The 27,023-nt window shown below is 53.6% G+C and overlaps 1 protein-coding gene across 1 annotated transcript; it reads left to right on the forward strand.

Annotated features, from left to right (window-relative positions):
* The first annotated feature begins 2,446 nt into the window (after nt 1–2,446).
* On the forward strand, nt 2,447–25,949 carry RGMA (repulsive guidance molecule BMP co-receptor a). Its single transcript, XM_054272645.1, is given in 6 exon segments — nt 2,447–2,569; nt 2,571–2,707; nt 2,709–2,741; nt 9,625–9,740; nt 21,928–22,439; nt 24,823–25,949. Coding segments are annotated over 6 exon segments (1,617 nt in total). The 3' UTR covers nt 25,519–25,949.
* Nucleotides 25,950–27,023: the final 1,074 nt, after the last annotated feature.

The following is a 27,023-nucleotide window of genomic DNA, read 5'->3' on the forward strand; positions in this document are numbered from 1 at the left end:
TGAAGATGATTTCCATCAGTGTCAGTGAGCTGTGATCTCTGCCACATATTTCATGGCACGGGGGCTGGAACTGGATGATCTTTAAGGTCCCTTCCAGCCCAAACCATTCTATGATTCTACGGCATATCCCAACCTATCAATATTCCCTGGGTCACCTGAGTCCTCCTGCTTCTCAGGACAGCCACCTGCCTCTTGATAATGGGTCTTATGCTCCTTTTCTCCCATGGCCAAGCTCCTCCTTTAACTGCCTGTTCACTCACGTTGTCTTAATCATACTTGGAAGGACAAACTCTACTGGTGCTGTTTGCTTTGTTTGGTTTGTGGCCAGGAAGGTCCCTGTGCAGGCAGAGTGGCAAATTCATCTCCAGGGCTAAGAAACTGCTCACAGGCACTAAACTGGGGATTCACCAGACAAGCAAAGAAATGGGAAATCTGAATATGCTGGATCTAATTTTAACTTGGGGACCAAATTTACATCAGTACTCGTGGAGTTTCCCTGCAAGGACAATAGTTTACCCTTCTCTTGCCCCAGGAACCGCAGTCATCCCCACCCCTGCCCTGCCAGCTGGGTGCTGCTGTCACCAGAGGGGCTGAGCTCCCCACAAGGTGCCCATGCAGGGCCGTTGCTGCTCTCACACCTCGCAGGGAGTTTATGGAGGAAATGGCAAGGTCAAAGACATGCACCTTGCACCTGGAACTGGAAGTGCCGACTCCTGTTGTGATGCCAAACATTAACGGGCGCGCCGATAAGAGCCGGGGGAAGCGGCCAGCGGAGACTTCTGAGAGTTCCCACGAATGCAGCTGTGCCTTGGTGGAGCCTCCCCACTCTGGGGCTCCTGGCTCCCAACAGGATCCGGGCCCAGCACCAATTTGCTGCCGCCGCAATGCTCTGCTGCTGTTACCAAGGCACCTCAGCGCCCCGTGCATTAGCATTCTTCTGTCTTGTGCTTTGTCTTCTCAGGGAAGCCCTTCCCCAGCCCAGCCAGAGCTGCTGTGGTGGCGGTGGCAGTGCCCCCCAGCCAGCAGGGGCACAGTCCCCCAGAGCTGGGATTAGTAACGCTCCAGTGTACAGTATTTTACAGCCTGGGACTCGCGCCCGACCCACTGTGCACACCTGCAGGAAGGCCTGGCCTTGCCATCGCTTCTCCCCCCTCCTCTTTGTCTGCTGCATTCACTTGGGCTCCTCTGAACAAGCAGTTTACCTTCTCCCAGGCAGGGGCTGTGCCTGGTTTCCTGTCTGTGCAGCATCCCAAGCCTGACAGAAGCTGCTCTGTCTCTGCTGTGGTGTCCAGATACCACAGTGTCCAGAGCTGAGGACTGATTTGCAAATAATTATTACGGAAGGAAGCCGTTCCTTCTATAACTGATAACTTATCTGGTATACATCAGGCTTTCCCCAGTCTTCTCTCTGTTCCTGCTTTAATAACCCATCCCCAAACACATTGTTCCTTTGTCAGGACTATATACTCACTGTGCCCACATTTAAGAGAAAGCCCTCTTTGATGGCAAGGTTTCTGTAGCGGGTCTGTTTAGATTTGTTGTGATTAAATCACATCCATTTTCTAATTTGTACCTTACACACACTCAAATCCTTCCTTAAGCCTGAGCTGTACAGGCACATTTTGTCTTCACTGCTGACTTAATCAAGCAGTGGAGAGCTGCTGTGTGCTCTCTGCAGTCGCTGTCTCTTGCACACAGAGGAGAAAGAAACACTTTGCAAAGAGCTGCTATTATCCACACGCTACGGCGGCAGCATATTTAGTGTTTGTGGCTCTGGGGGTGCAGTAATTAATTGTGTGTCTGACACTTGGGTTGGCACAGCCCGGCACCCAGAGCTTTCCCATCGCCCTGGTACCCGTGCCTGCCAAAACCAGCCCCCACAGGCCTCTCACCAGGAGTGCTGGGGGGACTGGAGGGCGCGCTGCCACAGTGCCCAGCTCCCGGCAATGCTGGGTGTGGGGCAGCTGGGTGGGCAGCTACACTGAGGGGCTCTGAGAGCAGCCTGGGGTCTCCATCCCTTCCCCATCGCACAGTCCTGCTGAGGGTCCTCCTCCCGCCCCCAGTGCCAGTCTTTGTCACCATCCCCCGTCAATGTAAAGATGCTCTCAGGGGCTGGACAGGGGGGTGCCCCTCAAACCCCACTTCCCCTTCACCCCCTCCTGCTGCAGGTGGAGCATCCCCGCCACTCCGAGAAAACCCTGAAATCCTCCTCTACGTCCCCCAGCCCTGTCTGCCTGCACACGGAGAGGGGGTGCTGGGGGTCGGGGGTGTAACAGCGGAGACCCCCAGCCCCCCCTTTCGCGGGGCTGCGCCTCCCTCCCGCCGCCGCTCCTTGCGAACGACGCTGCCCAGCGTGCGCGGAGGGAAGGAGGGAGGAGGGAGAAGGGAAGGAGGGAGGAGGGAGGGGACCTCCCTATCTGGCTCTATCTCCTCGGCTGCCTCTCACATGCTCCGGGAGGGCGATGCGGCTCCCCGCGTCCCGCTGAGCGAGGCCGCCTGCACCCCGCCGGGGCTGCCCGCAGGGCGGGGGGCTGCCCGCGCCCCTCGGCCTCCAGCGCCCCGCCACCCCCGCTGACACCCGTGGGGGCTTTTACTCTTTTATTTCATTTGGGTTTTATTTTATTTCGTTTTTTATTTTTGTTTTATTTACCCCTCTTGGAAAAAAGAATATTAAATCAAAAAAAGCCGCCGCTGCCTGCACCGACCCCCGCGGGGCTGGAGAGGCTGATGCGGCCGCCAAGGTAAGCGGGGAGGGGGCTGGGGACCCCCGGCCGCATGTCCCCCGGTTCCCTGCATGGCCCTTCCTCCTCCGGACCTGTTGAGGCTCCCGGTCCCCTCCTGCCTCCCCCTTTCCCGGCCGTTTTTATGAAGAACCTGGATTATTCCCGCTTCCCCCTGCCCGGCTCGGCGCTAGCTGGCATGCATGAGGTTATTCATTTATCCTCCTTTCTGATGGTTGCCACTAAGGCTGCTCCCTGCTGCGCTAAGTCAGTCGAGTAATTCCTTGCAGACCACTGATGAGAACTGTAAACATCCTCCCCAATATTTCCCCCCTTTCCCTCGGATTGCTCATCCCGGGGCTGATCGCGGTTATCGAGACCGGAGCGGGGACACAAAGCTCTCCCCTGGTTCCGAAGTGCTTGGGGGGTTTAGGAGCCCCGAGGGGAGGAGGGCGGGGGGTGACAGCTGGACAGATGTGGGACACGGCTGGGACGGGCACATCTGTGCAGGGAGAGGATGGGCAGCTGGAGTGCGGCAGGGCAGCGGGAGCGACTCCGTTCCTGATGTCCTGAGCCCGTAAATAGCCCAAAAATCTCCTCCAGGAGACGGGGGGGACAGAATAAAGCCCCCAGACAGGACAGGTCCAACGCACCAGGCAGAGCAGCCCCTGTCCGAGCTTCCGCTCTGGGACATGCACGTTGCCCTTCCTAAAAATTCCATATATTTATGGAAACCGGGCTGCGCTTGCAAGACAGGTGCTTTTTTGTTGTGGTAGTGGTTGTGAGGCAGGAGATGAAAGTTTGGTGGTGTTTTGATGTGATTCTTGATTGCTGCCTGTTGGAGTAATTGCATCGCAATTGCTCAGAGGTAGAATCAATTTCCCCAAATTGAGATTTTAATGGGAGCTCGCAAGCTGCTGTTATGTCATGTGGTTTAAGGCGGCGTTGGATTACATTTATTTTATAAACTGGATACTTTTGCAGGCGGCGCAGGGATAACAGCACCACCCAGTGGGGCCGCAGCCCCGGCCCAGCCCAATCCCAGTCCAGCCCAGTACCAGCCCAGTTTATCCCAGTCCCAGCTCAGCTCCAGCCCTGCCTTAGTCCCAGCTCAAACCCCAGCCTTAATCCCAGCCCAACCCTAACCCAGCCCAGCCCCAAGCCAGGCACGCCCGGGAGGACTCCTGGTGCCAACTCCACGATGCTCCCTCTTCACAAAAACTCCCATTTTCCTTGGCCAAAATACCCACAGAAGTGCTGGATTAAAGTTGTTTGGGTTTGGGGGTTTTCCCCCCATAAGAAGGAATGTCTGTTTCTCCGATATTCAGGACAAAGTTTTAAATCAGCTGAGGTCACTGTCGCTCAGTGCCTCCCAACTGAGAATGTGCAGGAAAGGCATCCTGTGTTGGGTTGTATTTCTGGCCACTGCTGCTGCAAATTGACAGAGGGAGACCTGGCAAGCCTGATTGGGTTTCACAGAGCTTTGTCCAGAGGATCCTTCAAACAGCCCTTGCTCAAAGGGCTGCAGATGTAGGCTTGCAAACACTCGACGCCATCTCCCACCTTTAAACAGGATCGAGGAGATGTCCTTAGCTGACCTGTCAGTCAGAGGAGGGGAATTGGTGAGCTATGTTTGCACTTTCTCGACGTGTCAGGAGCTTTTAAAAGCAGCAGAGAAAAACTGTCCCATCACACAGTCTGGCTTCTGTCTCTGCTGATAAGCACCCTGTTCTCTGCAATTCTCCTGGTGTCCCTGCCCATGGCAGGGGAATCAGAACTAGATGTTCTTTAAGGGCCCTTCCAACTCCAACCACTCTGTGATTCTGTGATTCTGATCATTTTTTGGCAGTTCAGACTTAGCCATCTTTTCTGCTGAGCTGACTTTTGGCCATTTGAACTTGCTCTAGGGAACTTCCCAGCCCATCTTCTGTTTTTGCTTAGAAGGGAGCCCAGATGTGAAGAAGATACACTACAGAGATATTGCTTGATATCTACCCCCAAGAGGAGACTGGGCCAGGCAGACCAGCCCCCTGCAGAGAATGAAATATACAGCTGGTGAATTCCAGCGAGCTCTCCGAACACTGCCGAACAAGGGATGGTTACATATTCCCATGTGTAGGAATTAGGCCTTGCCCCCCAGGGCTTTGCAGGCCAGGGAAAGGGAGAGACACAAATGAGTGTTAACAAGTGCAAAAAAAAGAAGTCAATGTGATGAACTCTAATTGCCTTAAAATAACCCTGCTTGTTTTGTTTTCTGTCATGGGTAAGACTGGAAGTTTTCTACCAGCCCATCTTCCCTTCCCGTTATACAGCCTGGCTGTTTCTCAGCATTTAGAGGTGATTTTTACGGCTGTGGGCTTGGAGCAGGCAATTTGAGGAGAGAAGGTTACCCACTGTGACTTCAGTGGGGGTTGCTGATAATCAGTTAATCTGCAGATGCGAGGATGCAGGTCAACAAAGAGTTCTTACATTTCATTTACTGGTGGCACAAAGATGTAATTTTTTTTTTCCACCTTTCACAACTGGCCTCTTTTTACACAGCCAGGTTGGTGAGGCTGATGTTCACAGCTGTGGGAAGGAGGATTTAGATAAACCAACAAACTCCTCTCTGCACTTTGCTACGCAGGAGTGGGTCACCCTTCAAAGCCCAGCTGATGCCAAAGTGCAGTGCAGGGCACTAAGGAGATCCTGGGAGGACATTTTCCTGCTCTACCTGCAAGGAAATATTGGTAGGGAAGAAGTTTAGATGCATATTTGGCATCTAAATAAAAGGAAGATCTTTAAATTTAATTGCAGATATCAGAGGTGGCTATTACTGCATAAAGATGTTGGGGGATTTTTTGGTCTTCTTATTCAGGGGGTGTTTTTCTTTAGTAAGGGAATTGTTCAATGCACAAGTGTTTGCTTTTATTTTCACAAACATTTTGGGATCAGTCATCAAACCTCTCCAGGCAACAACTTGGGGGTTTCCGTTCCAAACTTCCTTTCTTCCTCCTTTAAGGAGCAGCTTGCTTTTTTGCTGCTCACCCCAAACACACCCATATCCCTGCAGAGCGTTTCAGGATTAGCTTCCTGCAGGAGTGATTATGGCTTATCCCAGACAAGCCACGAGTTGAACACCGTGTCCTGAGGCAGAGCAGGAGTGTGGAGATAGTGGTGTGAAAAGTGGCCACACAGAAAGTTCACGGGAGAGTCAGGAGCAGACCAGGAGCCCCGACATCCACTCCTCTAACTACCAGTTGCAGCCCTCAGAAATACCCATGTTTACTATTTTAGCCATATAATTACAGGTAGTGCATGATTCCATTAGGAAGGCTGTGAGGGCAGCCCTCATCTGCAAACCTCCGGCTTCAAATCAGCCACGTTCACTCAGCCCCACTGAAGCCCACAGCCACGCAGGGCAGAGAAAAGGAAAGTTCAGCCCAGCTGAGTGTCCCACGGGATCTGAGACTCTTCCAGCATCCTGCAAATGCCTCGGAGAAGGCTGTGATTTGCATGTCAGCCCTCCACAGTGACAGCAAACACGGCAACAAGGTGCAGATGACCACAGAGGTGCCTGTGCCCCGGAGCTGAGCCGCTGCCGTGGTTGCATGTCAGCGGTGGGTGGTTTCCCACATTCTGTTTGCAAGGAGCATCAGGCTCACCCCTGCCTGAACAGGGAGTGCTGCATGGGCTTTGAGAAGGAAAGAAGTTGGGGGAAAGGCAGTAGTTCCACATTTCCAAGCCTAGCCATCCCGATAAAGCAGGGCACAGAATCTGAATTTCACACAGCCTCTGATTCAGAAGTGATTTAAAGTCCAAAGATTTGATTCAGCTAAACAGAAAGGTGAAGTTTATTTCAAAGACGTGTAAGGGGGAGCAGGATTTCAGAAACACACCTTATTTGGGGCCTTTTCCTCCCCGAAGTTACGGTTTGGACACATCTGTTGTTTTCTCCAGCGAAATCCGCTGCTTTGATCAGTGCCAAGAACAGCAATCCCATTTGCAATGCATGATGCAACGGAGCAAAATCAAGGAGAAATTTTTACAAACTGGAGCCAGGGGCATCCGACCGTTGCTTTATGGCAGCACAGTTTTCCCTACACCAAAGGCAGAATTTCCATCAAGGGTCTTATTTTAACTGTAATGCCTCAGACTGGATTCCAGGCTATCACTGCAATGTGTCAGCCTGCCCCAAAACGGCAATACCAAAGTGGTGCTTTAGGTCAAACCATCAAAGCAGCCTCGCAGCAGCTATTTAACAGCTGGGTTTTAAAAGTTCGTAATTCAGATGGGTTTTTTTTAGTTAAACAGATCGTGTTAAATGTCATCAGGCAGGATAACAGCAGAAATTATGATTTTTATTTTGAAATAAAAGCAAAAGTCGCATTGCAAGAGGAGAGGGTGGGAGCAAGAGGAAGGGATTTGAGGTCTGGAGCCCCATCCCCTGGATCTCCCCCCCTTCCCTGGGCTCTCCCCAGCTCACAGACCCTCTCTCTCCTCCCCCTAGGCCCCTTCCAGCTCCAGCTGCCTACACATCCCATCAGCAGGCATTTCTTCTTGGGTGGTAGGAGCAGCTGGCAGGGTTTGGACATACTTGCCCCTGTTTGACATCCCCCACAAAGAGGTGCTTCGAGTCGGCGTTCCTCCCACACTGCCTCTGCTACAGGTCTGGATCCGGCCTGCCAGCTTTCATCTCCTGCCCAGCTCTGCCCACTCTGGCAGCTCCTCTGCACACAGAGCTCCCTCTGACTTTAGTGGACACCATCTGAGCACAGCTCTAGGACCAGCAGGACCAAAGCAGATATTCCATTAGGCAGGCAGGGCCACAGGATTTTTGGATCCCATCTGGGTCCCAGATGGAAAAGCTGCAGTGTTTTAATTCCTGTTGCAGCCTGGATAAAGCCCCAGAGAAGCTCCTCCTTCTTTGGAGGCATGGGGGCTCACTCCCCTCATGGAGAAATAGATAGGTGTTAAAAGATATCTTTGCTTCTTGGATATTTATTCCCATCTCCTCTTCCTCTTTCTATGGGATATTTGTTGTACTGGATCACAGATTCAATCCATGATAGGAAGGAGATCACAAAATGCTATTAAAAACTTTAAGCCACAGTCACTCAAAAAAGCATCCTTAAGGATGTTTATGAGCTAGAAGAGGAGGTTTCCAAGAATAATTAGAAGAAATGTCAAGGAGTATCCCAACCTATACCAACGTGCAGGAGGAAAGAAGCATGGTCTTACAGAGTTGGGAGAAGGGTGGTGTGAAATAACCAGCATCCTTTTATTCTTTGCACAAGAACCCCAAAAGAAAGGAGATGAAACATCCGGATGGCAAGGGGACATGCCATCAAAGGGGAGCTAATGATCCAAAACAGGGAAGTCATTAAAGCCTACACCCGTGGGCACCCTCATTCAGAAGTGGTCTTAGTTCACTGTGGCTAAAACATCCCTCAAGGGGAATTGTTAAGAGATCCAAGCTAAGTGGATGCCTTCCTCCCAGCCTAGCCCTCTCATGGGTGGCACAGACCCCTGGGATGGTGGGGATGCAGATCCAATCTGCTCACCTCCACACAGTGTGGCAATGCAGGAGGAAGAAAAGAGCAGGATCTGGAAACCCAGCAGGCAAATGCCTGTGTGCTCCAAGCTGCTGTTCCATCTGATGGTCTGTGAGCAGGCAGGGCAATCCCAGGGTTGGTGACTGCCTGGGACTGCCCAGAGGGTCTCTAAGGGAGGCTTAAAAGTGAGACCCTGGGACAACCCTACCAACATAATGAGTGAGACTTTCCCCCAGTGAACATCCAGGTCCGTAAGTGCAGAGGAGGCAGTGGTGGTGGCCCTGAGTGAGTTTAGGTATTGTTATTAATATCCATCAGTCCTTGGTGGGCTGGCAGCTGGATTTGGGCATCTGACAGCCATGCCCCTATGTAAGGAGTGCCAGTCTAGTGATAAGGATCTAGAGAGTTGCTGTTTCTGAGTCACCGGGGGTTACTTCACCACTGCCAGTGCAGGTGCGGGTGAATGACCTGGAACTGTTGTGAAACTCTCACCTACCATGGTGCCAGGGTTGGGAAGACATGCAGGAGCCCCACGTGCTGGGGGAACACCATCCCCCAGCAGGCTGGAGACCTCAGTGATGCTGTCACAACCCCTACCCTGCACCAGCTGCCTAAAGCCTCCCTGCCTCAGTTTCCCTCCTGTGCTGTACCACAGCCCCTTTACCCCAAACTGCTTAATTTTTGGGCGCAGGATCCCAGGGCCAGGTTACCCTGTTCTTTGGATCAAAGGGCTCTTGGAAGGCCCATGGGAAAGGGGCAGGGAAGGCACAGTGTGTGTTGAGACCCGATGGGGTGGGAATAAGCCCCTCTCCCAAAGTGCCACCGAGCTGCGATGCTGGCACACATCAAGAGCCCTTCCTTTACCCATCCTGCGTGAGACCACCGCCATCCCCTTCCCTGGGGGCACAGCAGATCTCGGTGGCCCCATCCCCATCTCCAGCCCCCTGTTCGGGTCCCTTCCCGGCTCTTTCTGGCCGCTCCTCCCAGCCGGGCTCCCATGGCCGCGGCCGCTCCCGCCCCTTCCCGCAGCATGGCCGGGGAGGCGGGCGCGCTCGGAGGAGGAGGCGCAGCGCAGGATGCAGGCATTGGGAGGCAGCGGGGTGATTGATGGCTGGGGCTGGGTTGGAATGGGAGGGGACGGAGAGGAGGAGGAGGAGGTGGAGAAGAAGGAGAAAAAGTCTGTGTAATCTTTCAGTGCAGAGCCCGGAGCTGGGGCCGCCTGTGCCTGCCGCGCTCCGCGGAGCCATGCGGGGCTTTTGATTTCATTTTTTTCCCCCAAGTTCTTTCGATTGATTTATTTTTCCCTTTTTTTCTCCCCTTTCCTCTCTCCCCTTGTCATTTTTTTTTTCCTTTTTAAACTCTTCTTCCAGGGAGAGGATAGTGGTTAAAGCTCGAGCTGGATGGATGGGTATGGGGAGAGGGGCAGGATCCACAGCCCTGGGACTTTTCCAAATCCTCCCTGTCTTTCTCTGCATCTTCCCTTCAGGTAAGGAACAGCCTCTTTATTTTGCAGACTTTTTCCTTGTGTTTCTGGCAGCCCTTGGATCGCCGCCCCCGTTCCCCTGTCCCTGGGCCTCTTTCCCTCTCCCTCTCCTCGCAGCAGTTTGCCACATGTTTAAAATAAGCAAGTGGAGCTCGGTTTTGGTGCGTGCACCCCCAGTTCCCCGCTCCCCAAGCAGTCGCGGTGGGTGTTTCTCCTTGACCTCATCTTCTTTGTCTCCCCGCTCCTCATCCCACAAGGAAGGAGATGGTGGAAATCAAAGCGGCGAAGGCAGCCGGGAGGAGGGAGGTGTTCCTGACAGCGCCAGGTTACCTCGTTCTGCCCTTCCCGGCTGCCGCGAAGGGAAGGGGGGACACCGGTGGGGTGACCCACGTATGAGCACCCCCATTGGAAATTTCTACCGTGGGAGCGGTGTGTGCTCCACGCTGCGAGCCTCCGCGGCGGGCAGAGCCGGGGAGCGGTCTCTGAGGGGCTCGGGGGGTGTTTGCGGTGTGGTTTGGGATCGATGGGGGCCCGGGGGTCGCTCCCCACAGAGCGCGGGGGGAGCGCGGCCGCGGGGCGCACCTGGGCGGGCGGGGGATGCGCGGGCGCTGCGGGCGGCCGCCCCTTCTCGCTCGCCGCCGCACGGCTCCGGGGGCTCGGCAGCCTCGTTTGCTCGGAAAACTTGTCCCTGCCTGGGCCGGGAGCTGTTGTGCTCTCCGAGGGCGGGATGGCAACCAAATGGTCCCGCGAGCATCGGCACCCCCGGGCCGGCCGCTCGCACCCGCCGCGGGGCTCGGCCCCCCCGCCGCCCCCGGCCCCGATGTTTGTATTGTGTCAGAAAAGGGGAGAATTTCAGAATTACAGCTGAAAACGCCATCTGTTTCCAATGAATCCCCCATAGTTTTTCACAATGTTTTTGGCAGATCTCTGCCTGCAAATTCCTTCAAGCCCTGAGTGCTTGTTTTTGTTGGGGGAGGGGAAACCCAGTCCACAGAGGCGGATTTGTTCCTTCCAAAACTCTCCAGTTTCTTTACCTCTTTTTTTTTTTTTTTTTTTCACTTGCAAGGGGGGAAAAAATTGAGAGAAAGCAGGAGGGCGAAAGGGAGATTTAAGCCTTAGAGTTTTTCTATCTCCCTTTTTATTTTTGTAATACTTTCATTTGTAAAAAAAAAAAAGTCTAATTTATTAATTTTAAAATCTCCTCTGCCTTTCTTTTGCATAACCGTAGGTGAAGTAGTCTTGCACACACATGTAGGAAATAAATAAATAACTGCTTTACGCCCTTCCTCCCATCTTTGCCCTCTTCGCCCTCTTCCAGGAAGACCTTTTCAGCGCTGCCCTTAGCACTGAGGTGTCTCTCTGGACCCCACTCTTCCCATGGAAATTCCCAGCAGGCTGGAAACTGAACCCCCTGGTTTTTGGGGTTTTTTTTTTCTGGAAACTCTGGAGCTGCTCCCTTATGTGTTGCTTAACGCCCTTTTTGGAGCGGTTGAGTTGCAGAGCGTCGAGGCTGTGAGATTTACGGTGCAAGAAAGAACTTGATAGGAGATCTGGCTGGCTGCTTTGTTTGATTCTCCCTTCAGCAGTCAAATAAGGTGCAAAGAACTGGCAGAACGAGGCGATCCAGAGCCCGCGGGAGCGGGGCGCAGGCGGAGACGGGGCTCCCCGTGCCGTGGGCTGCGAGCAGGCTGGGGGCTTTTTAAAAACCTTTGTGGGTGGGAAGGTGGGGAAAACGGAGGGTTTATTCTCTGCCATATCCTTGTTGCCCCTTTTTCCCTATGCTTCCTGGGAATTTGTGGGTTCCCAGCACCAAGGAGGCTGGGGGCTTTTTTTGAAAGCTTTATGGGTGGGAAGGTAGGGAAAAAGAAGGGTTTATTCCCTGCCATATCGTCTTTGCCCCTTTTTCTCTATGCTTCCTGGGAATTTGTGGGTTCCCAGCAAGTTCGCAGCACCAAGGAGGCTGGGAGCTTTTAAAAAATCTTTGTGGGTGGGAAGGTAGGGAAAAAGGGGGATTTATTCCCTGCTGTATCCTTTTGCCCCTTTTTCCCTATGCTTCCTGGGAATTTGTGAGTTCCCAGCACCAAGGAGCTGCTTTATGGGTGGGAAGGTAGGGAAAAAGGGGGGTTTATTCCCTGCTATATCCTTTTTCCCTGTGTTTCCTGGGAATTTGTGGGTTCCCAGCAGGTTCGCAGCAGCAAGGAGGCTGGGGGCTTTTTTAAAAGCTTTTAGGGGAAAAGGGGGATTTATTCCCTGCCAAATCCTTTTTCCCTGTGGTTCCTGGGAATTTGTGGGTTCCCAGCAGCACCAAGGAGGCCTCGCAGCCCTCCTGGGAGCCCCAGGTGAGCAGGGCCGCTGGAGGCTGCCCAAGCGGGTGCTCGGCGTGTCAGATCAGTGCCTCGCCGAGTCCTGCCCTATTTATTTATTTGCTTAACCCCCCCTACGCTCGCAGCCCGGGCTGGATTCCCACTTGTGCTGCTCGCACACTGGTGGCTTCGCCCTGCTGCCTCCTGGGCAGCCCCAGCATCCCGTGCCCTTGGGCTGGGTGCTCTGGCCCTAGGTCAGGGTGACCGTGAGGCAGCTGGGGAAGGAGGTCTGGGCAGAGCACGCCACTGGCTCATTGTTTCCTTGGCAGAAGTTCTCCTTGGAGCTTGTGCCAAGTCCCAGTGTTGGATGCTCATGGGTGCTCTCCCAGCTGAGACCCTGATCCTCCTGGGTGAACCAAACCTGTGCCTCCCAGTACAGGCTGTGCTTCGTTTTCTTGCAAATCCTTTTGTACTTGCAGAATCTGGCCCCTGGTGTTTTTGCCCCAGGTGTGGCAGGCTCAGGTTTGCTTTGGCTTTCCCTGTTTGTTTCCAGCTTGGCTGTTTTGGCTGTAATACACTTCTGCCTCCATAAAAATTTGGAGTTTTCTGCTGTTGGTCCATCCAGACAGCGCAGTGGTTTCCAGATAAGGATCCAACCTTATTGAAGGGTTGTCAATAAATGGCTTTTGTCTCAGCAGCAGGAAGGTGATGGCATTATTAAGCCAAAATTGAGATGGTTTGGAGGCTAAAATAACCCCCAGAGTGCTGTGAACATGGAGCTCATCCTGGGGAAGGTGGAAGCAGAGGAGGAACGCGCCTGTGCGGGATGTTGTCAGGGCAGAGAAGAAGGGAGGGATTCAAACGTAAACCTGGAAATATTTTGGCTTCCCTGTTTTGTTGCAAGCTTGGAGCTGATCTCGTACTTGGAACAGGGAGTTCTCTGCCATTGCCAGCAAGGCACGTTGTGGGGCTGGAAGGAGGCGCCTTGTTTTTGTTGTAGATGGGGTGGATATGTTGCGTTTTTCCACAGAAAATCGTGGAATTCCTGGCCCTTGACTACTGGGCACAAGGCGATGTTAAGAGTGACTTTGGGTTTATCATGGGAACAGTGGAGGTTTCTTTCTCTGTGGCATGGACAGCTGTGTTGAGTCGGATGTGCACATGAAAGTGCTCACAGGGCTGGGCAACCATAAAAACTTCCTGACCTGGGGGCTCTTCTTGGGCTGTGCCCTGACCTGCTGTCCCTGGAGAGCCAGGCTGCGGCTCCAGTGACAATGAGCTTTGTGGTCTCTCTTCTGGCTCCCTGATGGGCACAGCCCATAAAGCATCCGAAGGCTCTGGCGTGGCAGTGTGTGGCCCAAGCAAGCCCCTCCTCAGCCTGTCAGTCCTTCAGGGGATCCCACAGCCAAGCCCTACTGCTCCCAAGGGATAAGTGTTGGTGAGACAGTGAAAGAGGTCAAAGATGAGGGCTTGTGATCCATCTGGATGAGTTTGATTTGGTCTGATTTGCTTTTCCTGTTGGAGCAGACACCAGACTTGGAGAAAGGGGGAGTGTAGGAAGCCAGGACCAAAAGAGCCTCAGGGTCCCAGGTGGTTGGAAGAGGGCTAGGGTGAGCTCAGGGCTGCTGGAATCCAAGAGTGATGTGTGCTGGGGTGATGGAGAAGGGGTTTGGGGGAAAATGGGGTTGCATGGAGATGCAGCTGTGGTGGGCAGATGAGGGGTGCCCTGACCTGTGTCTGGCTGTCCTTGCAAATCCCATCCTGATGCCACAGATCAGGAATGAGCTATGCAAGGCAAGGTCGTGCCTGACCGTGCACAGCATCCAGAGTGCACTTGTTAGAGGAGAGCTCCTAAATGCCTTTAAAAAGCTCTGTAGCCTGCACTTGGCAGCTACTGGGATGAAAAGAAGAGGATATTTATTCCCTTGTCTGTGAGCTCTCAAAATAACAGTGCATTCGATTGTAGCCTCAAGATTGCTTTGCACTCAAGTGCAGCCCGGCTGAGTAAATCACTGCTCCACCAGCTGAAATTCCTGCAGCAAGGGGGAGAATTGAATTATAGCCAACTGCAAAACCAGATGCCATCCCCTTGATGAAGTCATCGGGCTCTCACTGCAGAGAACAAGCTGGCTCCGACACACACACAGCCCTGGTAGGCGCAGACTGAGCCGCTCTGTCTGACTCTGCCGTGGTGTGTGGGGTGGCCAGGGTCTCATGTCCCCACAGCTGCTGGGACAGCAGGTCCTTCAGAAGGGTGTCGAGTCCCACTTTGTACTACATGAGCATCCAGAAGTGCTTGGCCATTCAGTTCCCATCAAGCAGAGCTGTCCCTGCCGTACAGGTTTTATGGGTCAGGCAGAGAGTAAGCTTCACTTGAGGCCAAAGAATTTTCTCCTCCCTTGGTTTCCTCTCCTTCCTGGACAGCTGTTGACTTTGGTCCCCAAAGCCTTAGTAATGATCTATGGCATTTTGGGTTTTGGACAAGCTACCTTTTTCTCCTGCTGTGTGACACACTCCAGCTGGCTCTTTCTGAGATGACAAGGGCATGTGGCAGGACATGACTCCAAACTTCGCCAGCCCACAGTGATGAGAAAGCATCACTGTGCTGGGATACAAGTGGGAAAGCAGTGGGACTGGGGGAGTGGGTTCCATTTAGAAAGTTACTTTTTCTTTTTAAATTTAAAACCTGAATCCAGGAGCGGCAGCATTTAAAAAGTAAATAAACCTCTTGAAGGTCTGTGGCTGTGAAAGATGAACAGGCTCTGTGGCTTCCATGGGGTATGAGCGATGGGGAGGGAATCTGGTGCTGGGTGGGAGCCCAGCCTGCAGGAACGGATCCCCGGGGTCCCCTGCATCCCCAGGTGGGGTTCCAGCATCAGTCAGGTGTCTTGATGGGCTTGTGGGGCTGCTGCCTTCCAGCCGGGCAGCTGCCACCCCACGCCCTGCGCAAGCCAACGCCTCCGATTGAGATGCCGCAATTTTTTGGCAGACATCTAATTGTATAAATTTGCCTCATCCAGATTTATGTGCTCCGGGCTTTTCTCCATCTCCTCGTTTTGTATCTCATTTACCTCTGCGTTTGAAGGGTTGAAATTTCACAAGAGCACAGCGGGGATGATTATTCCTAGAGGGAATCCACACCTGTGAGCAGAAAGCGTTTCCCTGCCAGCCCCGCCGCGGCCCAGGCGAGGGGGAGGAGGGCGAGGGACCCGCTGCCACACCTGGGGGGCCCCCGGGCACTGGTGGGTGGCAGCGCTGCCTTCAAAGGCTCCCTGGGAAAACAGCTTTGGCGTGGGGAGAGAGATGTCTGCTGGAAACCTGAAACACTCGGCGGTGGGGGTGGCTGGCAAAGGTGGCCTTATCCAGGGACCGCTGCTCCAGAGGGATGGGGACATGAATGGCTGAGGAGGAAGGTGAGGGTGATGCTTCATGCAGGGCATGAGAGTGCAAATTCACCTCTATTCCCACGGTGCTCATCTTGGGTGAAAGCCTTAACATCCTTTAGTGTCCTCATCTCTAAACTGGACCATTTGCCTGAGGAAATTTACCAGCTCTTGGGAACTTGTTGGTGAAAGTGACCGGGTGCACTCCCAATGGGGAAAGTCAGGTGTGCAGCTCCAGAATGGCTTCCTAGCCTGCAGCACCCTGTGCTGCTGAGAGCCAGCTTTGTTAGTGCCCTTCTGCAGATGGAGTCAGAGATCACTGCCTTATCCTTCCCTCCCTGCTCATCCTCCATCCACCAGCTCCTGGAGGAGTAAAACTTGCATCTGCTGAACCACCCGCTGGCACCGCTTCCTTTGAGCAAGCAAAAGCTCAACAGTTGAGGCAAAGGCAAGGCCCAAATCCCAGGAGGAAGATTCAAGAACGAAGCCCGTGATTCTGTTGCTGTGCTGGTTCCCCCTCTCAGCCCATCGTGCCCACTGAACTGCCCAAGGTTTGCTGGTAGTTCTCAGAGCAGCACGGCCCTGGCTGGCAGCTCCATGGGTGTCTGCTCACCGTTCTCCCTGCTCATGGATGCTGAGGTGAGCCTGGAGGAGCATTGCTGGCTGGGGGCTGGGAGAGCTGCCCTGGCTGGCGCGGAGCATGCCGGGTCAGCCGTAAGCCGAGTCTGGAGCCAAAAGAGCTGACTAAGTGACAGCAGCGATCAAGGGCTCCTTCGGCGGCGTGCAGCAGTTTGTGCTGGAGCTGCTGAAGACACTGACTCTGCTGGTTTCCTGCCTGTACTTGCCCCATGTCTCTGTGATGCCTGCAGAGGAGAGATGGGGGGCTGTGAACTCGGTGCTGAGGACAGAAAGGAGGTGGCCGTGGCAGGTCCTCTGGATGATTTAGTGATTGACATGGGCTGAAACGAGAAAAATCCTTCTGTGTCCCTCTTCTAACTTAAAGGAGCTGGTTTCTCCTTCCTCCAGCATCCTCTTGAGCAAGACAAGGACTGGGTTTAAGGAAGCTGCATGGTTTGAGGTGTGCTCTGGGGTACGTCTAAAATCACTTTATCGTACACAAAATAGGGCCTTTGCCTGGTTTTAGTGGATCTGCTGCTTTTGCCGGTGGAAATGAGCACACAACCTCGGCCCCAGCGTTAAAGGTGGCCCCTCCGCCCCAGCCTCCCAACGCACAGCCTTGCAAAATAGGAGCCCCAGCTCTTTAAGAGCTCAGGTTTATTTTTCTCCTTCAGTCCCCTCCTCCTGGTCCTCCCCCCACTTCAGTGCAACTGAAACCTGATCTAATTCCTTTGCACATGGGTAATTTATTGGTCTATTGGGCTTTTCTTGATGGCAAATTGCATTGTCTTTCTTCCTGGGTTGAGGCTTTGGAGCAGTTTGCTGCATTCCTGCAGCTCTTTTCTCAGGGCTGATCTTTCACACCCCCTCTGAGCGCAGTCAAATCAGTTTTATTGGGCCTCTTTGTTATGCAAACAAGGCAATAATAACCAGGCTATTATTCTGCAAGATTGTGCTTGATTAACAGTTCAAAGGAGGTCGCTGGAAGAGCCCGGCGCTGCCTTCCCGCACAAATCCTTTCACCGAGGCCCTTGGGTCTCGCTCGCCCCGCGGTGCCCCGTGGGGTGCGGGAGAGCTGTCCCTGCCCGTGACATCCCATCCATCAGGGCTGCCCCAATCGCTCCTTTCTCTCCCTGGTGTGACAAGGCGCCGGCTGATCCGTGTCATAAAATAGAATCGCACAATGATTTGGGTTGGAAGGGGCCTTTAGAGGTCACCCCGTCCAACCCCCCTTCCATGGGCAAGGACGTCTTCCATCTCCAGGCATGGGGCACCCACTGCCTCTCTGGGCAACTTCTGCCAGTGTCTCAGCACCCTAATTGTAAAAAAATTCCTTCTTTGTATCTAATCTCACGACCCTCATGGGCATCAAATGTGGGTCCAGCATGGCCACCATGAGGAATGGCTCATGGGGACACTCCTTGGGACAGGAGCAGCATGAGGGGCTGCATACAAAGCACAATGTTCATTCCCTCAGTTTTTGCTGGGAACTCCTGATACCTTGCTGGAAGCAGTCCCTTGTGCCTTGTTTTTAAGGAGCAATGTGATTTATATTTTTTTTTTAACACTTTTGGGTTCGTTTTCGTGCTGGTGGTGACTTCTGTCTGCCTGTGAGCAGTGCAGCCCACATCTCCTTGAAGCTGGCAGATGTTGCTGGTATTTAGCACCTTGGAGAATCGTGCCTTTCCTATTGAGGTGTCAGCATAAATATGTTTATTTAGATTACTTAAATAAATATGTGTTTAGGAGCCTAAGTCAGGGTGCTCAGATCTGAGGCCAAAGGTAATTACATTTTACTGTGTTCTCCAAAAAGGCCCTTTACTGCCTGTGTGAGGCTTGCACATCTACACTTCAATCCATGTATTTGGAAAAACGCGGGATGATGTATTTGCATCGCATGTGGGTGATGAAATACTTTCCAGCCCGTTAGGAACCAAGAGGATATTAAAAAACATTGCTTAGCAGTGAACACTTTAAAATTAACAGGTCTGGTGAATGTGCATTCAGGAGTCTTAAAAGAATTGGCTTTTGCTTACAGAAATTAATTTCCAGTAATTCTCTTTGTTACAGGAATTACAGGAGAACAGATGAAATGTTGGTTTTGTGCTAGTTTTCTGTAAGAGCCTAATTTGGGTAAATGAAACCCAGGTTACTTGACACCCACTGAAAGGAGAATAGGGGGGCACTGATAATTAAATGCTGTTAAAGTTAGATGTGTGCATATGTTGGAACACTTAATTTGACATCAGGTAATGCAATGTACTGACGATGAGGGTATCTGATATCCCAGAGCCCTGAGTGCGTGTTTGGTGGTCCATGGGATGTTGTTGAATTGAGAACCAGGGCTTTCCAAACCAGGAGCTCAGGAAAAGGTCACAATTCATTCATTGCCTGCTCAATGGGATGTCCTGGTTAAAGGGCTGACCTCGGCAGAGTTGTGAGCGTGTTTTTATCCCCGTGTCCTGTCGGGGTGACAGGTTGTGCAGGAAACAAGGCTGCTGGAGGGAGATCTGATGGTGGGGCTGGGCAAACACCTTCCAGCGAGAACTTAAAAGTGCAAACCGTTTAGCTTATCTGGAGGATTGACAAGGGACTTGATTGCAGTGTGTAAATATCTTTGTGGGAAACACACTCGTCACTAACGGACCTTTTACTGCTTTGGAGAAAATCGCTGGTTCTTTTTATGTCCTTACGATGAAGTCAGATAAAATCCACTTAGAACCAAGACCCGTGTTTTGTGAAGGTGATAAACTCCTGAAACAGCCTGCCCGGGTACGGAGTGGCTTTTCAGTGGGCACAGACCTTACGGGAAATGTCCCTGAACAGATGGGGGAAATGGGAGGGGGCTGTCCTAGTCCAGGTGGTTTTCTGATTTTTTTTCTGGCTTTAGCTTTCTGAAACCGTCGGTTTAGAGACAACAAAGGAAATTTTGTTCTCTGGTTTGAGTGGCACCTTTCAAGGCCTTGAAAGAAGATCGTGGGGAGGGTTGGGAGGTGGCTTGGAGGGGTTGAAATCACCTGTGTGTGAGGTGAAGGCTGCTCTGCCATGGACAAGAAATCACCCAGACCTGGGCATGTCTCACAGACCCCAGGAGAGCCTTCCTAGGTTCCTGCTTGAGAGGGATTTGTTTCCATGCTAAGTCATCTGTGGTTGAAAAACAGAACCATTGTGAGTCGATGGAAAATAGATTATGCGAAATTGAATAAACATCGTTTCTTGGCCAGGGTACAAATGAGCCTGCACCACTGTGCCAAAGCTGCTGCCAGAGGCGACGAGGCAAGGCTGCTTGGGAGGGATGAGGGTCGTGTTCGCTTTCCTCCACAGCCTTTGTCAGCTGTGCTCCCTCGCCAGCAGCATGAGGGGTTTGCCATGAGGGTGGCTGGGGAAGTGTCCCTGGAAAGGCCAGGCACACACAGGCCCCGCTCACACAGCGCCGGGGCACCTGGATTGGGAGATCTGGCCTTATATGGGGCCCTGAGCGAAACAGCCAGAAGGGGCTGGGTGCCAAAAGTGCAGCGATAACATCGCAGGGCAGAACGCTCCCCCTTCAGGCGCAGGGAGGAAGGAGATGGGCTTCCCTACCCTCCCTTCGCTGGGGGCTTTTTAATTCAGGACCTTATAAAGTCATGTGTGACCCCCGGCAGGGCAGCACGGGGGGATGCTCAGCTGGATGTGGGGGGCTGTTCAACTGGGTCCTCTCTATCTGGTCTGCATCTCCTCATCCAAGCAAGTGAAGCAAGCCCTTAAAGAGCAAGAGGCAGTGGGTTTGTTCCTACTAAAAAAATCCTCTCTACACAGCAGCTGAAGGGCTGGAGCAGGCTAAGTGCTCTGCAAGGTGCTCCCGGGACGATGGGATGCTTTGTGTAGTGCATCCTGGTGCCTTGCTGAGCTGTGGGGTGTGTGTGGCTCCTGCGTGTCCAGGGATGTGTCCTCCAGCTTCTCCTGGGGCTGCAGTGACAGCACTTTCTGCCACACGGAACCCCAAGGCATCCTCAAGCTGCACATTAACATAACAACTAGGAGAGCAATGACTTTAATTGCCTGATGCCACAAGGGTTTGGGATAACCAGCAGTGGTGGCACTGGTCACACTCCTGCCGTGCTGTTTTGACTCCTGCCTTCCATTATGACAGTCCTGGAAAACCACACTCCTGGCATGAACAAGAGAGGGATGTGAAATAATAAATATCTTTAAATTTGACCCCTACATGCAGAAGAATAAGCCCATGTCCCAGGTCAGAACCTTGTTGTTGAGTCACCTCTGGTCAATGATGAGTTAAAGGCTTTCCACAGAGCTTCTTGCAGGTTTAAGTGGGATGCTGCCAAGACCAAACAGCTCCCGGGTTCTCGGTGCTGTTGCTAGCATCTGAGTTTATTAAACATGAATTTTAAAACTGTGAGGAACCTGTCACCATTTCCTATTTGCACTTCAGTCTTCTTCAAAACAGAGAGGAGACTGGCTTATTTCTCACCAGCAAACTGCTCAGTGTTTTATAGTCTTAAGTCTCCCTTTCTGATTTTCCAGCACCAACTCTGTTTAGGTTTCCAGCACTGTAATGTTTAAAACTCAAACATACTGTTTTCTCTGAAACAATACTGGGTTTTGTAACTTTCTTTTTAAACAAATCTGAGATACTTTTGGCACGGATGCCCTGCCAAGCTCCTTCTAAACAAGCCCCAAGACAGGAATATATGGGTACGCCTGCAAAAGGCACCATGAAAGCATCTGGAAATGGTGGGGCTTGTCTTCTCCTCCTCCTGCTGCCTTTTCTGCCTGAACCCATCCTGTTTCCAAGCACTACAAGGGGGTCGATTAAGAGGAGAGGAAGGAAAACGCCATGAATTTTAAGTAGTGTGAGCCTGGGTTCACCCAGCAAGACTCCAAATTGGCAGGGCCAGAGCAGCGTCTGCGACATTCAGCGATGGCCATGTGCTTTTCGCACAGCTGCTTTCAAGTCTGCTCTGGGGAAGCCACACTGCCCCAGGGAGCAGACGTTTGTGTGGGGGGGAGAAGCAGGATCTGAATTTTCTTTGCCTTCCTCTGCCTTGCCAGGAAGCACCAGGGCTGCGGCTGAGCCCGGCAAAGGCCCTGCAGCCTCTGGCTTTGCTCCGCCTGGGCAGCGCGCGGCGGGTGGGAAGGGAAGGCAAGGCGGGGGCTCACTGGCATCCCTGCACCTGCTGTGCCGGTTTTTCTCCTCCACCTCTTGTTCTCTCTCAGCGGGCCGTGGTGGGGAACAGGCTCCCAGGGCTGGGCAGAGCCGCACAGATGTCAAGAAAGAGGTTTTTTGGCTCCTGTTTCTTTACAGAGGCACAGGGATCAGCGCTGCAGCGTCACCGCTCTGGTGATGATGGATGGCTTCTGGCTGTGCTGCAGGGTGGGTCGTGGTACTGGTCCTGCTCTAATCTGGGCACAGTGCTTGTGATGCTGCTCTGTTTTCCCAAGCTCATAAAGGAGGAAAAGTGAGAGAACTTTGTGCTGGTAGAGATCAGTCTGGAACACAGTGCCCAGAAACTCAAGCAGCACAGAGCTTAGAATGTCAAACCCTAAAAGGGCATTAAAAACCCCATTGCATTAATGATCCTCCCTTATCACTGCTTATGAATATATCCCATTCTTCCACACCATGGTTTCCCCCCATGATCATTCATCTAAAGGCTGCATGTTCTTTCCCTTTTTTGCTTCAATTGGGGCAGATCCTGTTGGTTTCTTCGGCTTTGATGCATGAGAGTTGGGTCATGTGAGAGGGTCACGTCTGGTGAGCGAGGCCCCATCACGCGGCCGGGCCGGTGTCATGAGTTTGGGCAGCGGGAGGAGGACGCGGCCTCAGGACGGGCTAGAGTTGGGCAAGCCAGCACTGACCCCCTTGTGTCTCTTGCCCTCCCACAGTGACATCCTCATGCAAGATCCTCAAGTGCAACTCTGAGTTCTGGGCGGCCACGTCGGGCTCGCACCACCTGGGCGCGGAGGAGGCGCCCGAGTTCTGCACGGCGCTGCGGGCCTACGCGCACTGCACGCGCCGCACCGCCCGCACCTGCAGGGGAGACCTGGCCTACCACTCGGCCGTGCATGGCATAGACGATCTCATGGTGCAGCACAACTGCTCCAAGGATGGCCCCACATCCCAGCCCCGCCTCCGGACATTGCCCCCCGGGGACAGCCAGGAGCGCTCCGACAGCCCCGAGATCTGCCACTACGAGAAGAGCTTCCACAAGCACTCGGCCGCCCCCAACTACACCCACTGCGGCCTCTTTGGGGACCCCCACCTCAGGACTTTCACGGACACTTTCCAGACCTGCAAGGTGCAGGGGGCTTGGCCGCTCATAGACAATAACTACCTGAACGTGCAGGTCACCAATACGCCCGTGCTGCCCGGCTCCTCGGCCACCGCCACCAGCAAGGTGAGCCTTGTCCCCCTGGGCAGAGGTGGGCGAAGGCAGAGAGGCTTCAGAGCAGCCTTTCTTTCCTCTGTGTCTTCCTCCATTTCCACATCTGCTTGGGGAGGGTAAGACAGAGCATGAGCTCCTCTGAATTTGAATGTCTGTCCCTCAATATCCATCCTTTGTTTGTCCCCAGCCTTCACTGAAATGTGGTTCTTGTTGAGCACATCCAGCCCCATCGCAGCGAGCAGGCTGAGGTGCAGGTGCTGGACCTCAGGGGGCCTTCATGGCCAAGCCAGGTATTGCAAATTAAGAGGACTCCCACCATGTGATTGCTGTGAACAGCCACATCAGGAATGATGCTGGCACCTCTTGGAGGACCCAAGGCCCAAGCAAACCCCAGGACTGCTCTCCAGGGAAGCTGCAGTTTGCAGGAAAAGCCTGGAGGGAGCTGAGCTCCTCACGCTGCCTTCCCCTCTAGCCAGGCTTGTAATTGTCTCTGTGGTTTGCAGCCAAGTCAAGACATATTGTGGGGAACAGTCTGTACTGGAGGTGCTTTGACAGACTAAATAAACATCCTGAAGGTACAAGGCAGACACAGAGAGCCCAAGGGAAAATGTGCTGCTGTGATACAGCAGGACTTGTGTGTCACAGGCTCAGCTTCAGGAGGGACCTGGAGCTGAGGAGCTGGTGTGCTGCCCCTCATGCTAAAGCTCTAAAGCTAACAGGGCACTTTTTGTGCTAAAGAGGAGGGAGGCTCAGCAGGAGTCATGCTCTTGCTTTTGGAAAATGTCCTGTCCCACCATGTCTGGGAATTCTGCTTCTCCCTGTGTGTGGGGAGAGGAGAGAAGCACGTGTAGAACAGGGGCTGCTTCTCTGCTGTCATGTCACCCCCTTTATCCTGAGCTGGAACTGGCAGTGAGGTTCTGACCTGTCCCAGATAAACCCCCTAAAAGATACTTAGCTGATGTCCTTACCTACTAAAACACATCAAAACCTGCTGAAGGTTGCAAGGAAGTCTGCCTTGAGGAAAGTGGTCCTTAAGGATCCCAGGACCTGCTGGGATTGCAGGATCACCATCTTAATTGAGCTTTTCTCTTCTTATCTGCCTCAGAGGCTTGTGGTGAGGAGGGATCAGTCATGAGATCTGCAGCGTGAGTGTGGGAAGCACTGCTGTGGGCACTGTGCTGCTGGAAACCATGGGAGCACTCAGTCCTTGGGGCTCTGTGTGTTCTCTGCTCTCTTCTCCAGCCCCACCCCACTCTGGCCAGGTCTCAGTCTCCCCATTCACAGGGCCCACATGGCAGGAGATCCCCTTTGCGTCTTCTCCCTCACGGGCAGAAAGGTGCAAGAGCAAATCTGCAAGAGCTGGAAGAGGAAATGTAGTTTGTACTGTTTGCACATGCAAATTCTACTCATTTTCCTCCCCAAGTCTTCCTTCCAAAAGCCAGGCCAGCAAGGGAAGAGCAAGCACTGTGAGGTCCTTCCTCTGGAAGGGGCCTGTGTTTGAGCCCAGCCAGGGGTGAGGAGGCATGTTGGGCTATGTTTGTGTCATAGAATCACAGATTCATTAAGGCTGGGGAAAACCTCTTAAGATCGAGTCCAACCATTAACCCAGCAGTGTCAAGGCCACCCTGAAGTCACCCCTAGAAGGGCCACCCCACAGGCTGAGCACATGTGTGCCTGTGGGGCTGAGATGGAGCAGGACGTGTTTGAGGGCCCATGGGAGAAATCCCATTGGTCTGCACTTGGTTAGGGAAACAAATTGGTCCAGCCCTTGGGATGTAAATGTCATGGGAGTCAGAAGAGAAGCTCCACCGCCTCCAAGGGAGTCAGGGCTCGTCCCTGCTGCCATCTGCCAGCCCTGGAGGCGAGGCAGTGCTGCGTGCACGGGCATGCTGCCACAGGCCTGTGAGCAGGGATACTCCACCCAGCTCCAGCTGCAAGGAAGCTCCTCTGCTGGGCCTGGAGATAACAGGCAGATCCAGGTGGTGCATTCAGTCGAGCCTCTGGGTCTTAGATATCTAGATAGCATTCTCATCCTTTGGCTAGAGCATGATCACCATGTCTGGGGGGCTGAAAGTCAGGGCCACTTCTTAGGATGAAGGACTGTGAACCTGAAGGTGAGGCTCCTGTTCTGGGCCTGGAGATAACAGGCAGATCCAGGTGGTGCATTCAGTCGAACCTCTGGGTCTTAGATCTCTGCACAGTGTTCTCACCCTTTGGCTGGACAGGATCACCATGTCTGAGAGGCTGAAAGTCAGGGCTGCTTCTTAGGGTGAAGGACTGTGAAACTGAAGGTCATGTTGGAGTGAGCCTCCAGCCCTTCCAGCTCCCACCCGACTGCTGGCTGCTCTCAGGTGGTCATCACTGGCTGTAACCATGCTCCATTCCTCCCCCACAGCTCACCATCATCTTCAAGAGCTTCCAGGAGTGTGTGGAGCAGAAGGTGTACCAGGCAGAGATGGACGAGCTCCCCGCCGCCTTCGTCGACGGCTCCAAGAACGGAGGGGACAAGCACGGGGCCAACAGCCTGAAGATCACGGAGAAGGTGTCGGGCCAGCACATCGAGATCCAGGCCAAGTACATCGGCACCACCATCGTGGTGAGGCAGGTGGGCCGCTACCTCACCTTCGCCGTGCGCATGCCAGAGGAGGTGGTCAACGCCGTGGAGGACAGGGACAGCCAGGGCCTCTACCTGTGCCTCCGTGGCTGCCCAGCCAACCAGCAGATTGACTTCCAGGCCGTGCGCTCGGCCCAGGCCACGGAGGGCCGGGCCCGCAGGAAGGGGCCCAGCCTGCCCGCCCCGCCCGAGGCCTTCACCTACGAGACGGCCACGGCCAAGTGCAGGGAGAAGCTGCCCGTGGAGGACCTCTACTTCCAGTCCTGTGTCTTTGACCTCCTCACCACGGGGGATGTCAACTTCATGCTGGCTGCTTACTATGCCTTTGAGGACGTGAAGATGCTTCACTCCAACAAGGACAAGTTGCACCTCTATGAAAGGACACGGGTGCTGAGCCCGGGCAACATGGCGCCCACGGGAACGCATCCCGCTCTCTGGGTAGCACTGCTGTGTTTGTGTTGGCTGTGCTTGTTATAGAGGTTTGCTCCTTCAAAACTTGGAGAGAAGGGAAAGGGGAGCAGGAGGCAGCCAGAGATGAGATGCAGGTGCTGGAAAACGAGAGGTTGGACATCAGAGCCACATGGGTTGTCCTTAACTCAGTCTCTCTCTTGGTGCAAGTCCTCCACCTTCCCAGCTCTTGCCTGGGAGGAATATGCTGCCAGTGGGACCAGACAGGAGTTTTTGCTGGACTGTACCTTGTCTGGACCTTGCTCACTTCCTCCTCCTCCTGCTGCCGTTTGAGGGAGTGCTGGGGAGCCCTTGTAGCACTCCCCTGGTCCCAGCCGTGCACATGGTGACTGTGACACTGGCGTGTGTGAACGTGGCTTTGTCTTCAGAGAGCAGAGCCCACGAGGAGGGCACGGAGCAGTGAGACAGGACCAGCACAGCAGGGCAGGATGTCCTGCCATCAGGGCTGGGCTCTGTTTTTCCTGCTCTGCCCAGCCCTGCTGTTGCAGAAGGTGCTGCAAGGGGCCAAAATGGTGGGCAGTGATCCCACGCTTGCTTGGCTGGTGGTGCCAGGCACCTTCTGGGTGGAAGGAGGACACGTTCCTCAAGCCTTGGCCTGCATTTTTTGTGGTTCAAAGGCCTCCCCTGTTTTAGTCAGTTCACCTGGCTGATTTCACTCAGTAGTTTGACTCCTGTCTCCCTTGTCTCTGCCTGGACCCACCATGGACTCTTGATGGCAACGGGAGAAACCTGGCCAGTATTCAAGGGGTTTCTGCAACTTCTGCCCAGCATTGGATGAGTTCCTCACACCCTGGTCACTCCCTGGTCCCCTGACGCTGGCAGCAGGGTGGCTGCTCAGTGGGAGACCCAACTGCACCTCCCTCCAGCCCCTCCCTGCCTGTGGCCCAGCCCTGGGATGGAGCAGGAGCGTGGTGCTCTTTATTTTTGCTGCTAGGTCTCTGCTCTGCTCCCCATCCTGGGGCCGCGACTTGCAACCCCATTGCAGACCAGTTGCACCTTAAGCCCTTGAGGGCTTGAATCAGAAATGGGGCAATGTCAGAATTCAGCCAGGAGATGGGATGCAGCAGAGGACCCCCCCCAGCTGCCTCCTGATGTCTGTTCCCTGCCTCAAAACCATCCATAATCTCCTTCCCCCACCACGTAGTGCTGCCCATCTCCTCCACTCCGTGTTCCTCTGTGGTTCACCCCATGGCTCACTGAACAAACATCAGGACCACCTTTGGTCTGCGCCTTCAAGACCTCCTGGTGGGTTTCCCCCACCTTTCCTCAGGGGGAAGTTCCCAGAAACAAGCCCCAAAACACACATCACACTTGGGGCACCTCCTGCTCTCAAAAGGGAGGTCTGTGGGCGTGATGAGACAAGCTAGCACCAAAAGAGGTGGGAACAGGCTTGGTTTGGCAGTCTGAACTGGTGCCAAGAGGCAGCCTGGTGTAAATACTGAACGTGACTATTCATTGTGTCCTTACAGCTCTAGAGCTCCATTTGTAAAGCAGCAGAGAAATGCAAACTTGTG

Source organism: Melozone crissalis, unplaced genomic scaffold (genome assembly GCF_028551555.1).
Source record: "Melozone crissalis strain CALT ecotype California unplaced genomic scaffold, PUWL_Pcris_2 ptg000014l_1, whole genome shotgun sequence".
NCBI lineage: Eukaryota > Metazoa > Chordata > Aves > Passeriformes > Passerellidae > Melozone > Melozone crissalis.